This window comes from Phalaenopsis equestris, unplaced genomic scaffold (genome assembly GCF_001263595.1).
Source record: "Phalaenopsis equestris unplaced genomic scaffold, ASM126359v1 Scaffold000224, whole genome shotgun sequence".
Classification (NCBI taxonomy): domain Eukaryota; kingdom Viridiplantae; phylum Streptophyta; class Magnoliopsida; order Asparagales; family Orchidaceae; genus Phalaenopsis; species Phalaenopsis equestris.
Window position 1 is genome coordinate 60,357 of NW_018164666.1, and position 15,805 is coordinate 76,161.

The 15,805-nt window shown below is 34.8% G+C and overlaps 1 protein-coding gene across 4 annotated transcripts in view; it reads left to right on the plus strand.

Moving 5' to 3' along the window:
• LOC110023336 (potassium transporter 7-like) overlaps positions 1 to 13,205 on the plus strand; it is a 58,115-nt gene extending 44,910 nt beyond the window's left edge. For 3 of the 4 annotated variants that reach the window (XM_020722691.1, XM_020722692.1, XM_020722693.1), the window contains 3 exons: positions 4,289 to 4,811; positions 11,615 to 12,326; positions 12,450 to 13,205. In XM_020722691.1, the coding sequence (XP_020578350.1) occupies positions 4,289 to 4,811; positions 11,615 to 12,134 (1,043 nt within the window). In that variant the 3' untranslated portion in view covers positions 12,135 to 12,326; positions 12,450 to 13,205. Of the gene's footprint in view, positions 1 to 4,288; positions 4,812 to 10,421; positions 10,894 to 11,614; positions 12,327 to 12,449 lie in introns of those variants that run through there. The other variant, XM_020722694.1, reaches the window with a different exon arrangement.
• The last annotated feature ends 2,600 nt before the right edge of the window (positions 13,206 to 15,805 follow it).

Below are 15,805 nucleotides of genomic sequence, written 5' to 3' on the forward strand. Positions count from 1 at the left end.
GCATCTCGTTCTGTGCCACGCTTCCATAAAACTAGTACAAAAGAAATCTCAGTTTTTATGCTGTTTCATATTGTATTTTAATAATTTTTATGGCTGTATGCATGTAAGTTCAGTATGAAAATCAATGAGATATAGAAAAATCTTGCTAGTATTATCAACTACAAGCTTCTATAGTATTGAAATGTGAAACAGATTATACAGTCTATACGTATGTTATAGTAAAACTAATTTGTAAGCTACCTTTTCAATTCATCTTAGAATTTCATGGTAAAGCTAATTTATAAGCCACTTTTTAAATTCTTTTCAGAATTTCATAAGGATCACTACATATGGGATTTTATTTTCTGTTTTACCAAAGCTTTTCACGCTTCTCATTGGACTGGCCTTGAGAAAATTAAATTCTTCTTAATTAATTTTTACTGGTTCGTGCTTATCATCATAATATTTTATTTTTGCCTTGAATAGCTTTATTAAACTTTATTTTTCTCAAATGTTTCTTCCTATAATAATGGGGCTCTATGTTTCCTTCTTTAGAGCGTTTCATATGGCAAGATATCAATGCTTGGTTGTAAATTATTATTGTAACCAAATTCTATCAGTGTTGTATGGGATTCTTAGTCTCCACCAAAATCAAGGACACTTAATCTAAGTAAATATTTCAAGGTTTGGATTATTTTTTTTTTATTGGCCGTTGATCTAAGGGTGGAATGCAATACTGAAAGTTAGTTTAATATTCTAAGCTTCTTGGGTATTTTTCCTTAATTTGGATTTAAATCAGATCATCCTCATTCAAAACTTTCGTCTTTGATACTCTATGTAACCGTATTATTTGATCTACAAAAATTTTTTGCCAAGCGTTCAATGCCATTAGTTTGTTTGGTGGGCAGAAAACATACAAATTTGCTTTATCTATCAATAATCACCGTAGAGTATCTTGATCTTATGTTAATCTTGGTAACCTAATTATAAATATATAGAAATCTCATCCCTAATTCATTCTGGAGTCTGTAAGGTTGCAATGGTCCGTTTGGCTTATTATGTTTAGCTTTAACTATTTGACAAGAGACTTGGCAACAATTTTGTTGCACTTCACATCAATCTTAAGTACTAGAATAATTTCTTATGCTCTTGTTAAATTTTATTACCTCTTGAATGAGTAGAATAATCTAAGTAATATGCTTCACATAGAATTTTTTTTCCCTCAAGTCATTAATATTCGGAATGCAAATTGGCATCTGTATCTCGAAAATTCTTCCCCTCCAAATTTAAGATTTTCTGGAAATCATCATCATGTGATTTCCTGTCCTTTAAAGTAGATTATATTGTCATTTAATTCGATAACATTAATCTTTTATCAGTATTTGAGTGTTAACAATTATGGCCTATTTTTATCTTAAATCAACTTTCTTGTTGATAAATTTATCAAAATGTATTGCCCCATATCTTTCTGCTTAAAGCATCTGCAATGATATTTGTCATTCCTGCATATTGTATATCTAAATTTCGTTAATAACTTCTGGCCATCTGTCTTGAATTTAACTCATTTGTGTTAAAATATATTTCAAATTTTGATAATCACTAAATATTTGACACTTTACTTCACACAAATAATGCCTCCCTATCTTTAACACCAATTACAATCATTGCTAATTTTCGGATCTCATGCAGGAAAATTTCTTTCATTATTCCTTAACTATTCTGCATAAGAGCACTCCTTAATCCATTTAATGACACATCATTGTAAATTTGAAATCCTTCTGTTTCTAAAGAAATAATTAGCATTGGAGCAATCATCAAATAAACTTTCAATTTATGGAATGATTTTTCACAACAATCAGTCTATTCAGATTTTATGTGTTAATAAAAAAAATGATATAATGATATAAGAAATTCTTTCAACAAATTTTAAATAAAATATCTTAATGAACCTTCCAAATGGCACTAAGCTCACATCTTTCAATTGATTTATTACTCTGATACCATTTATAATAAACTAAATTCTTAACTCAAGTTTCTATTTTTGGCTTTGGCCTAATTGGCCTCATGATTTTATCTTCTTGTTTCAATTTTTTAGGAAGGCTGACACTCTTGAAAGTGCTTCAACAAAAAGATGATCAATGTTAAATTTTATACAAAAAAATTATCTCGGTGTTCAAGAGTTATATTTTAAATGTCTTCAAGCGATTATATTATAAATTTTTGTATAATAGCCCCAACTTTTAATATTTTTTCAAGTCTAATAACAATATTCTTTAAGCTTCTATGATGTAGTTTTTAGCTAGAACGGGTTCTTATTTTTCAAAATTTCATGACATGTCCCCTACTCAATTTACAAAGTTATCTTAGAATCTAAAATCATATATTGTTATTTCTAACTTAGTTTATTCATGTTATATTAATGAGTACAATTTTAAAATAGTCGCTCGACTTCTTACATGGGGTCATTTTAGGGCCAGAGTTTATAAAAGTGTCAAATTAGACCTTTGACTCATTAAGTTGGGGCCAAAATAGTCCTCTATAAGGATTATTTCAGCCCATATTAAAACAGTTTGTGCGCTAAATTGATACTTTTTTAGGTTGTGGGACTATAATGACCCCCTACGAAGAGTCGAGGGACTATTTTGACAATTTTCTCCAATGCAATGACTAAAATTTATTTTTGAAAATTTCAGGTATTACAATCATTACTTTTAGTCTTATCACACTTGGTTGGAGTTGTTTTTTATAAATCATTATTTAGTATTCATTATGTTAAGTATTGCATAAGTGATAAACCTATAATGTACAACTCTGTATGCACAACTTTTGTTATTCTACATTCTTTTTTTCTAATCCTTTGACTCAAGAACACTTTAGTCTAACTGGGCATTAACCATAGAAACAATATAATAATAGTTGTTATTCCTGTAAATATCATGCATTAGTGAAATTATTCTATGTATGGATGAGTATCCATAAAAAGATAGTATTGTTTTGATTAGCACATCGTACCATCAACCATTGTGAAATTACCACCTTTTACCTTATGCGCTTGAAAAAGATTAAATGTTGATATTACTCATGCTGCAAAGGATCCTAGCGAAATGTTGGTGTGACTAATTACTAGAATCACAATGATTGAAAATGCAAATTTTGTTGATTATTTATTCAATGTTCACTTCTTCATATAATTGTTATTCAAGATGTTAATATTTTGAGCGCGCATAACTGTGAAGTGAAGAAGAGAAACATTAAAGGTGATAAATATGGGTTGGATATCTTAATGCTACGCTAACATGGCAATTCATCATGACTCAAGTCTATAATTTATGATGCAGATTAGCTATGAGATGGAAATGCACACAAAACTTAATTGGTCACATGCTCTTACTATTAAAAATTATTCGTCTATTATGATTAAAAAAAAATCCCAAGAATGTCAATGCAAATGGCAATTCAACATTTTTCAGTCAGAATAAATTTGTGGAAATTCGGGACCAAAAAAACATATGAATACAATCGATCACACATTTAAAATACTAGCAAGCATAAAGGAAATGAGTCATTAAGTTAAGTCTCTAGCCTTTACAAGTAGATTGATAGCATCTCTCAAAAATCTTTAAGTCTATCACTTGATCAAGGAGTTTACTTTTAAGGAACAGTATTTCCAACTGGAGTTTATTCAGAGCAAACAACGATGTTTTTAGGTAGAAGCTGAAGACCCTCATTTACAATCAGAAAGTCTAGCAAAAAAAAAAAATAATAATAATAAATTTTAAAAAAATCCGCTCAGTTAGCACTATAGGAAAAAATGCAAGAAAGAAAATCAAATTGCTAAAGACTCAGTCCCTGCTCACTAGGCTTGAATAACTCGAGGAGATAGCCTTACATAGACGCAGCAAGAGGTTGCAAGCGGAGGTTGAAAGCTGGAGGGAGGTGTTGTTTGCAGAGAACTACAGAAGTCTGGTCCTGCCTGATAGAAAATTTCTGAAGACACTGCTCAATTACAGCAGTATGTCATAGGTCATGTTGAACTGAAATTTTTTGGAGGAAATAGATGACAATTGTAGTTGCTCTGTAGCTGCAGAGGCTCTCACAGGCAGAGGATGTCAAAGGAGTTCTACATCACATGGATTTTTTTTCCTTTAATCTCTTTATTGACATTTATTTACATGGTGTTCCTGTTTTTCATTTCTGTTTATGTTTTCTTAATATTTTGTTATAACATGTTTTTGGATGCTTGATCTATACTACAATTAGATATTGGTCCCACATCCCCCTCCATATCTAATATTAACATCTACTGCAGGCATTGCTGAACTTGGAATTATGATGACTACTACCATCCTTGTAACGATTATCATGCTTCTCATATGGCAGATCAATATTTTTCTTGTGTCATGCTTTCTTATTTTCTTCCTGGGTTCAGAATTGGTTTTCTTCACTTCAGTGTTGGGTGGTGTGGGTGATGGAAGCTGGGCGGTATTAGTGTTTGCATCAGTTGTATTTATGATAATGTTTATATGGAATTATGGAAGCAAGCTGAAATATGAAACTGAGGTCAAGCAGAAGTTGTCAATGGATTTAATGCTAAAATTAGGTTGCAATCTTGGTACAATTAGAGCCCCCGGTATAGGATTACTGTACAATGAGTTGGTGAAAGGGATCCCTGCAATATTTGGTCACTATCTAACAACTCTTCCAGCTATTCACTCTATGATTATATTTGTGTGCATTAAGTATGTTCCTATCCCCATAGTACCACAGAGTGAGAGGTTTCTTTTCCGACGAGTCTGCCCAAAGAGTTATCACATGTTCCGCTGCATTGCTCGGTAACTACAGTTTTTATAAATAGTAGTTCAAATGTTAATTGAAACTACATTTTGTCCAAAAAATTTCTAGTAGCTAATGCAAATAATGCTGATCCATTTTTGTTACTATTGGTTTATCACTGCTGGAGTGGCTGAAACAACTTTTCTTGATCCATTTCTTACTTGTGCTTGTTTTAAATAGTTTGATAATTTACCACTTTTCATGTTTCACCACGGTTTTCAATAGCTACGCTTAAACATTTTGATTCAGAGTTTACTTTTTCTTGATGATTTTTTCTAAAGGTTTCATCTATTGGATTGATTGATTTTTGAGACTTTCTTTTTGTAACCTTGATTTGAAAACCTCTTCGGTGATCTCATTCTTAACCAAACAAAAGTCCAATTGTGCAACGGGCAAAATATTGGGGTGAAATAGTTTGTGTAGACGAGAACGCAAATGGTATGAAAGTTTTTTATTTTTTATTCAAAAAATGAGAGCTTAGTAATCTGGTTTAATTAATCAAGAGATTATTTGATTCAACTAAAAATTTATTCCCGAAAGGCCAGACATTTCTAGCTATTTCTATTCCCTAATTTATCAGGGTTCAAATCAATACATATAAACGCTCATATGCAAGAGTTTTGGTTCATCCTGATTCCATTAAAGCTTTATTCATTTAATCACGGCCCAATGAGCTTAGGTAGTAGCTTGAACAAGTGGTTTGGTTGGATTTGATGGCCAAGCTTAGATTTAGTCTGTATGGCAAAAACTCAATTATAAGTATTAAGGACTAATTAATTAAGACTATTATCTGCACTTCAACTCAATTATTCATTTAACATTGGTTCTAGCTTTATTGAGCTTAATTAACATCTCTTAAAATGCATGAGTCTCATAAAACCACAAACCACTCACTGAGTTTTAATTATGGTCATGCATGCAAGAATCGTTGCTGTCATTTGTTTCTCTCTCTCTCTCACTCACTCACCCTTGCATGGCCTGCCCACCTCCCCTGCCTGCAATCTATATCCTCTGCTCTCTTTTGCATTTATAAACCGCAAAACACACTCCTAAACTCAACTTGTTCTGTTCACTCTTTCATGACCTCTAAGCTCCATATCTTGCTCTATCTCTCTATCTTGAAAGCTCTTAGCCTTCTGTGCTAGCCCTATCTTCTAGTGCTCGTCTTTTTCTTTCTTTCAGAAGTCACAAAGCTCTGCTCTTGACTTAGGATCTATTTGGGGCAGCTGTGGTAGGAAGCAGAGCTTTGCGCAAGTAACTGCTTTCAGTTCTTCTTCTTGGACACCTGTAAAACTGTCTCTCGTAACTATGTACTTATCGCGAAGTAAACAGATACATTTGTAGTCCACAGTAGCAGTATAATGCTCTAGAGATACCGAAAGTCCTCACTCACGAGGGGCTCATGTATGATTGCCCGTTGTCACCACTCCACTAAACATACGATCTAACTTCCCTTCCAGCTCAGACTCGATGCCATTCAATTTAAATTTTTTTTGCATTTGACACCACCCACAAAGTAATGAAAGATGGATATGTTGATATATGGGAAAAAAAAAAAGATAAAATGAGCAAATGTTTCATTAATTTTCACCTCCAATCTCTCAGTCCACCATTCTTCCGAAGCATTAATTATTTGCTTTATCGGATCCCAACTCAAGCCCGTGAATCCTCTCTTCAATTCTTTCCAAAATTTTCAATCTTTTTTTAATTGATCTCATCCTATCGAAATCCCTTCTTGTACTTTCCTGAAGTTTTTTATAAAATTGAAATGCAATCTGATGTTTCCCCATTCATATGATCTTAAATTCTCCATAGGGCAAAGTCATAAACCGCAAAAAAACCCCAAACGACATTCACAGAGCTAAACCATTCCTCATTAACCAGGATTGCAATGGAAAGAGTTATAAAAATCATTTTATCACAGAGCAAAGCCAAAAACCACAGAGATCAATCGACAACATCAACCACAAACCACACAAAAGGAGATAACATAAGGGGGAAGAGAGAGGTAGGAAGATACTAGAGGACATCAGAGAAACGGGAAATGCAGTCAATTCTCAACGACTCCCTCATAGCAAGGGACTTGGTATCGTAACACTAGAGCAAACGTGAATGCGAGGATCCAGGGCAACCCAGTAAATATATTGCCATCGAACGCAGGCAACGGGCTAGAGTCTACTACCGCGGTTTTAATAAATATTTTTGAATAAGCTACCACACTGCACAAAACAACCAACCCATATAACAATTTCCCACCACACCTCAACAATTAAGCTGCCCCCGAATGATGCTTTAGTCTCTTTTGGATTTCTATATTGCATGCTTGGTTTTGAGTCATAACTCTCTCTCTCTTTCTCGCTCTCTCTCTCTTTCCAACAACCCAATGCACAATCATTTGCTTGATTTTTACCTTTTTTTTTCTCGTTGTCAGGCATCCGGCTTGACACCCTATAAGCTCTCTTCAATGTATCTAGCTAGAAGCTCAAGCGCTACACAGCCTCACTAGTTGAAATCCTTTTGTTGATTCCATTAACTCTCTCAAGGCTTTCATCATCACCCTAGCAATGCCAATTGCTTGTGCATGACATCTACTGCTTTTGAAAAAATTGCAATATCTCTTTGAGTTGTATCTCTCTTTTGAACATTCATCCTGTGAATTGTGCCTTGCCTCATTATGGCATCTATCAAGGTGAGCTTTGTAGACTTATTTTCAAAAAATAAAAAAATAAAATAAAAATAATAATAATGATAATTTTTTTCAAAAAAAAAAAGGAAAAGAAAATAAGGGAGAGATTATTCCTATGTTTTAGGACTCGTTTGGGGCAGCTGCAAGGCAGCAGCGTGGCTTGGAAACACCAATTGAGGGCTTTTGGATACTCTGACGCGGTGGTTGTTTACAAAAAGCCGAAGGAAATGCGACCGCGGGCTCAACCTTGTGCCCCATGTTTCTTTGTATATCGTTGATGGGGATGCTCCCCTCCTCACCATGATTCGTTTTCTTGCGTGTCTTGCCCTAACGTTGTGCTTCTCTCTTGCGATACTCTCTCTTGCGATACTTGCCCTAAACTCTCCTCTATCTCTATCTCTTGCGATTCTTACAGATAGAGTTGTCTCTCTCAGAGAGTTCTCTTCTTCCTCTTCTTTATCTACTCTACGACTTTTTGTGAGTGCGGTGGTTCCTCTGTGCTATGGTTTCCATTTGTTGTGGTTCATCTATGTTGTAGTTTCTCTATGTAGTGGTTTCTTTGTGCTTTGGTGTCTCTTCTTATTGGATAATTCTTACCTTAACTATGTTTTTTTTTTTGGTTTTTGGAAATGCATATATGGCTATATATGGCTGAGATTTTATGGTTTTCTCTTTGCAGTAGTTCCTTTGTGTGGTGGTTCTTCTTCATGCCTGGTAATTTGTACCCTAACTTTTTGTGGCTTTTGATTTTGCAAAAGGTTTATGCCTGAGAATTTGGTGATGCTATTGTGACATTCCTTTTTCTCTCTGAGCTATGTTAAATATTTTTTATGGGAAATGTTTATGTTAAATAGTTTTTTTCATGATAATCTACACATAATAGTTAAGATCAAAGAAGCTGGTTCATTTGCAATGTGGGATAAGGATAACAAACGATATTTTGCAACCTATGCCTCAAGGAGGTCAAGAAAGGAAATAGGCTGACAACCTATTTAAACAAAGAGGGACAAAAAAATATTATAAAAAAATTTAAGAAAAGTACAAGTAGAGAGTACGATTGGATGCACTTGAAAAATAAGTAGAATCAGCTGAAAAAAAAATGAAAAATTTGGAAGGAGTTGAAGCGAGAAACCACGGGCTTGAATTGGGATCTGATAAAACGAACAATTGATGCTTCCGAGGATTGGTAGACTGGAGACTGACGATGAGATTTTTTGAAATGTCCACTTCTTTTGTTCATTTTTTAATTTTTATTTTCAAGTCCATCAACATGTCAATTGAATTTGTAGGTGGTGTCAGCCGCTAAAAACTATAAATGCATATACATTGATCCTGAACTAGAAGAGAAGTTAGATCGTATGTTTGGTGAGGTTGTGGCCACGGGCAACAATGCATGTGCTCCCAGTGAGGTGTGGTTTGGTGGCACCCCTGTAAATTTGGTAGCTGACCAAACAGGTGATTCAAGCGAAGGCCTCAGCCCGAACCACAATGAGGTTGAATCCAGTAGCCGACTAAAGCGGTCCAGGGTTGAGAAGAAGAAAAAAAGGGAGTTGCTTTCATTAGAACCTAAATATCACACTTAGTGGATTCATGCATCAATGACCCTGACCCATCACAAGCACCATCTGTCCAGCAGGTTATGTGAATTCCGGAGGCAACTCTGGAAATTTATGAGAGCATGTAGTTGTATTTGTTCTCTATGAAGTTTCTTGAAGATCCGATCCGGAGAGAGTTTTTCATGATGATAGACGTCGTCCATATGGTGGATTATCTACGTTATTTTCATGGGAATAGTGACGCTTGAGGGACACTTTTTCACTAGATTCGTTTGTGACATTTCATATTTGTTATTTTTTATTTACTTTGCTGCTTTGAACATTTTTCACTAGATGCTTATGGTTTTTTATGTTGCTTTAGACAATTATGCATGACACAGAAGGTATTCACCGATATGTTGGAGGAACTTCACAGAAATCATGGACTTCATGACTCCACCAGGACGACTTCACGAGAGGCGTTAGTAATACCCCTCTACATACTATGGGAGAATGAATAAATGCAAGGAGCTATGTAACAATTTCGGCACTATTCTGAGACAATTTGCAGATACTTCTCAGTAGTGTTGAATGCACTTGTCAGTTTTTCATTACAAGTTATAAAGCTAACAGATCCTACATTCGAATGGACCCCCATGGAGATTTCGCACGATGCAAGTTATATGTCATTCTTTCAGACAATTTCTTCTATTTAGTCCAATCAATTTTCATATGAATTTAGTAATTACAGAACCCTTCATTATCTTTCTAGAATTATATTGGAGCAATCGATGAAACACACATGGATGCATGTGTTCCAAACCATGAGAAGATCGCATTCATCGGTCGTTGTGGGTCAACAACGCAAAATGTTATGGTCGCATGCAACTTCATCACGTGTTTCACTTCTGTTATCGCCGGTTGAGAGGACAATGCACAAGATAGTCTAATTTTCACATATGCAGCACGAAATTGGAAATACAATTTTCCACATCCGCCCACAGGTTTGCTTGAGACTGAGCTGGCTACCTTTTTTTTTTTACTTCAACACTAATCATTCTATTCACACCAGATAAATATTATTTTGTCGATGTTGGGTATCCATCGCAGTGAAGGTATCTGAGCCCTATCCTGATACAAGATACCAAGTAAACACCTTGAGCGAGCTAGCATTGCACACGAAGCTGGAATGAAATATTCAATAAAAGGCACTCCTCCTTACGCTGTGTTATTGAGAAGACTTTTGGGGTTTGGAAGAACAAATATGTTAAACTTTGCGATATGCTAACTTACCCATTTGTCAAATAAGTGCAGATTTTGATTACCACGATGAATTTTCACAATTATGTTCGGTGGCATTTTTCCCTCAACGATATCGACTTTTGCAGGGTAGAGGAGGATCATGCACATGTCCGTGTTGAGGCATATGAGTATCGGCTTGGACAGTCTTTGTCACAGACCGAAAATGATGTTTCTGAGACCTGCACTTAAGATGAGGAAGGTGCAAGCAAAATAACAGAGTTGAGAGAACGAATTACGGATGTAATAGTTGGTGGGTGATTGGAGACAATGTTATTTTTTTTATTTTTGTTAATTGTAAATTCACATATGCTGTGATTGGAGAGTGTTACTTTTTATTAAGGATGCGGTAAATTCACGTATGGAAGGTTGGTCAGCTTTCAAAATCCCAGTATGAACCTATCCATGCCGCCCAGGTCTCACTGTGTCTGGTCCATACACAGGAGTGGTCGCAGGATTATTGCAGGGGTCGTGGGACTGTAGCAGGGTTTATGGAAAATTTCCCATGCAGGAAGCTCCTGCATCCCCCAGCATCATGTATGAGGAATATGAATTTGGTTAAAATAAATTTAATAAACTTCATGAAAGAGTACATGAAAGTCTCTTTTTTATTTTTATGGAGCTTGAGTTTACCTGGTGATTTTTCTTGAGCAATCCAACATATTTGGTGCGGTTTTACAGCTTGCGAATAAAGAAATCCAAAATCTGACGAAGATCTAAGTACTGTTTAGCTGATGATATCATTTTTTTTATGGCAATTTGATTCATCTGTCGGGTAATCTTTCATGTGTTGCATGTGGAACTCGCTTCTAAATTTGTCTTCCCTTACCTTTTCTGATAAATATTTCATTTATAGGGCCCTTGCTTGAATTATCAATGACGTGGAACTTTCTTTTGCTTAGATACTCTTTTCCCCTCTTTATTTGCATCAGTTGCAAGAAGCCATGTTGCTTCATTACCCTTGATAACCCAATATTGGATGTCTTTTTAACTATATGAAAATGACTTTTAGACAATTCAATCATCTGCATAAAGTTTTGGAAAATTTACATACATACTGCACAATTCTTTTTTATATGCATATCTAAAACCTATAAACTTATACATAAAAATATGAATTTCACTTTGAAAAAGTGATAATGGTGTTATTTTTTATGATGTTGAAGATTTGAATGGTATGCGCGTAAATTGAATGATTAAATGTTATATATGTAAATTCACAAGAACTGTGCTGTATGTATGTAAAAGCCCCTAAAGTTGTAACATGTAGCTTCTCTTATAGGTATGGCTACAAAGATGTGCGAAAGGAACACCACCAGATTTTTGAGCAAATCTTGATTGCGAGCCTCGAAAAGTTTATTCGTCGAGAAGCCCAGGAGCGCTCTCTAGAGAGTGACGACAACCGTGACTCAGATTCTGAAGAACAAGAAGAATCATGTTCAAGAATTCTCGTCGCTCCCAATGGCAACTTATATTCTCTTGGCTTTCCTCTCCTATCTGACTATGACGGTCTCGAGAAGAAGGCGAGCTCAGAAGCAAGCACTTCATCTGACAGAGCTCAAGATGATGCATGGAAGAGCCTGGAGAGTGAGCTCTCATTTATACGCAAGGCAAAAGAGTCTGGGGTGGTTTATCTTCTTGGACGTGGGGATATTAGAGCTAGGAAGGACTCCTGGTTCATCAAAAAGCTGGTTATAAATTATTTCTATGCATTTCTTAGGAGAAACTGCAGAAGAGGGATTACAACATTGAGTGTTCCTCATTCAAACTTGATGCGAGTGGGCATGACTTATATGGTCTGATAAATGAATCCAAAAACTTTCCCATCTGTTTTTGACTTGCAGGATTTACTAACCATGTTCACAAGGCCGTATTTGATGCCTCGTATAGTTTTTGTGTGAATATTCCATATTTTATAGAAAAAAAAATGGTCAGAAAAAGGAGGTAAAAAATCATTATGGTGGATGAAGGGAGATCTAAATCATAATATAAAGGTAAAATTTTTTTCCACCCTGTAGCAGTTTGGTTAAAGAGCTTCTATTATTTGTTCTTCTCTCTATGTTATTTCGACAACTAGATTTATGTAACTAATCCATACTATATTTTATTCATTGCAGAAAGCTAATGTTGCTGAGAAAACAGTATATGAAGGTAAAGGAGAAACTTAGAATAAGCTAGAAGACTGTTACTCTTAATATATTTAGTTTTTTCTGATCTAACACACTGCTTGTATAGGCAATTCGGTTGTAGCTAATGGTGAGGATGAGTTGGAAAATTTGTTTGGGGTGTCAGCTGAGATCCATTTGTGTAGGCAAGTGGAGAACTTATTTGTTATTATAATATAAAACCATGTTGTTAAAACCGCCCCTCAAGTTGATCGTCGAGACTCATAATGCTCAACTTGTTATGTAGATTGATGTAGCGGGCTTTAAGAAAAGATTTGGTGAATATATTTGCAATTTGTTTGAGGAAAAGTTGTACATTGTGATAGTTTTGAAGACACTTGATCTCGAATAAAGTGATAGTTAATTTCAATGTGTTTAGTTCTTGCATGAAATAGAGGATTGTTAGCTACAAATGGTGGAAGTGTTGTCACAATGGAGAGTAGGATGAGTAAGGGGTTCATCGATAGAAACATTGGCACTTATACACCAAGTACGTGCACATAAGCTCTAGGAGCAATTGGCACATGAACTTTTTTGGTTTTAATCCTGATTTCAAGTGACGTAAGATGGCTTGGAGATTCTTATTGCGTGTTCTTCGACAAGCATCCCAGTGAAGGTGAGAAGGGTCGAAGAGGTGGATTTCGGTGATTAACGTGATTTTTGTGTCGAATCGGAGATGGAAGATTGTGGAGCGAATGTGAGTTCTTTGTAAAACTTGATGAATTTCATAGTATAATTTTTTTTGTGGTGTGGTTCTGTGATTTTTTCTGGCTCTCGGGCTTTTTCACCTAAATTTCCGTTTGTTTTTGTAGTTGTTTTGATTATGCTTATGTTCATAATTTTGTTCTAATTTTCTCGAATCCAATTATTCCGCAGTGTAGTTTAGTTTCTAATTAATCATAATCCATGGTAAACTTGGGAATTGTTCAGTTGGAAATTTCTTATCAAACTGGTATCTGAGCGAGGTTCAATTCGAGTGGGAGCAATGACCGAAAAAGCAAGGAGAAGTTCAATGGGACGAACTTCGCTTTCTAGAAGATGCGGTTGGATGATTTGTTATATAAAAAAAATAATGTTTGTCATTACAAGGAATCTTAAGGAAGCCTAAGTCTATGTCTATGTTAGAATGGGAAGCGTTGGACCGGACAACATTGGCTTTGTTTCGGTTGTCACTTTAATCATGTGTTGCCGCCTTCAACATTGTGAATGAGAAACTACGGTGGAGCTCATAGACGCACTGACCATGATGTACGAAAAATCTTCTACTTCCAATAAGGTTTTTCTAATGAAGAAGTTATCTAACATGAAGATGTTGGAAGACAGTTCAATGACAGGGTATCTCAATAACTTCTATGACGAGTCAGTTGTGTTATGTGGGGATAAAGTTTGATGATGAGGTTAGAGCACTAATGATATTTTTTTCATTGTCGGACAACTAGGATAGTTTGGTAATGACGATAAGTAACTCTTTAGGGGCTTCAAAGTTGAACTTTGATGATATCAGGGGTCTGCTTTTGAATGAAGAGGTTCGTAGAAAAACTGTGAATGATGAGTCATCAGGTTATGCGTTGAATGCTGATAACAGAGGAAGAAATATGGACAAGAATACAGGCGGAGTCAAGGCCTCTTTTTCATGTTTGCCCTAATAAATATGTATTTAAAAACTACAATCAAAGTGATCTAGGGAAGGTTTATTTGGAAGATAAGTAAGCCTGCAGTATAGTAGGAAAGGGTGATGATATCAAGTTGTCCAAGTTGTCGAATAGAATAGGATATGAGGTATTAATGATTTATCTATAATTATTTAATGATTTTATTTAATGATTAAATTATATTGCTGGTAGTTTTTTTACAATAAGGAAATTAATAATGTTTCTAATAAAAATTGTTTACATAAAATATATTAGGTTTTTTTATATATTTTTAGATTAAATTTAATTATTTTTCTTTATAGCATATATATTCTAAAGTATATGATTTAAATTGATAATTTTAGATAAATCATCTTCTTGAAATGATAGGCCATAATTATATCACATAATATATTTGTCTCTGAAATATTTCTAGAGTCATAAATGAAATTTTGATTTTATATGACTCTAAAAATGCATCACTTGCAAAATATAATTCCAACATTTTAATTGGAGAAATATGTTTAAATTTTCCTTTAAGAAAAAGTTATCTTTAATGGGAGGCAACTTTTTGTATTCATAAATTAATCATTCTATCCATAACTCTTTAAAAATTGTTTCAAATTGATTTAAAGCAGTTTGAGTCTATTTCAACTTGTCATTCTTGCACTCATAGTTTGTCATTCTTGCTAAAGAGTGAGCTCGTTCGAGAAGACATCAATAGTATGGATGGGGCATGAAAGAGATGCGTTCATTATAAGAGCTTGTTGTGGATGTGCATAAATAGGATCAGTGATATATGAAGGAGAAAAAAAGAGCTTAATGGCAACGGGTATTAATAATATTGATGTCATGCAAAGGAGAAGAGAAGTTCATAATGGGATTAGACCAATAGCTTGTGAGGGAAAAGGTAAGTTCAAGGCTAGAGCTTGTTAAGACATGCATTGATTGGACTATGAACGTGTGAGGAGTTCACAATGGAAGTCATAACCTCAACAAGGTTTATAAAAAGTCAAGATGGGAGCTTAGTGGGGGATAAGTCATAAGAGAAATTCACAATGGGAGTCATAAAACCAACGAGGTTTGAAGAAGAAGAAGAGGAAGTCACATTTGGAACTTGGAAGTCACTGAAGAAGCATTATGATTTGGGATGGGAGTTCACGAGAGAAAGCGTTAATAAGAATGAGATAACATGACCAGTGGCATGAAGAAGAGAAGATCATGACTCACAATATAATGAGCGATAGAAAGAACTAACTATTGAGATTTAATTGATGGGAGTAAAACTATTAAATTGAGTTTTTTGTGAGCCATTGAGCTAAGTTTAGTCAAACTTGGTCTCAAGCATTATATTATATGTGATATAATTTATTAAAAAACTTGACTAACAAGCTTATTGACGAGTTGAGTATGATCATATTTAGGTCACTTACATCCTTAGAAGAGATTGTCGATATGTTAAGGAGACCTTTCCCTTCAAATAACTACATCTCCATAGATAATTGCAAACCTCTAGAGCAATTCAAACAAATCTGAGACTTAGTTCAAATATAGTTGATTCGAATTGGTTCTATTTTGACTCGAGTCAAAGCAAGTTCAAATAACTATTGATTCAAATGAGTAATCCATGAATACAATGTAGTATTCCTCATTCGAAGTAATTTTATCCAAATTAAA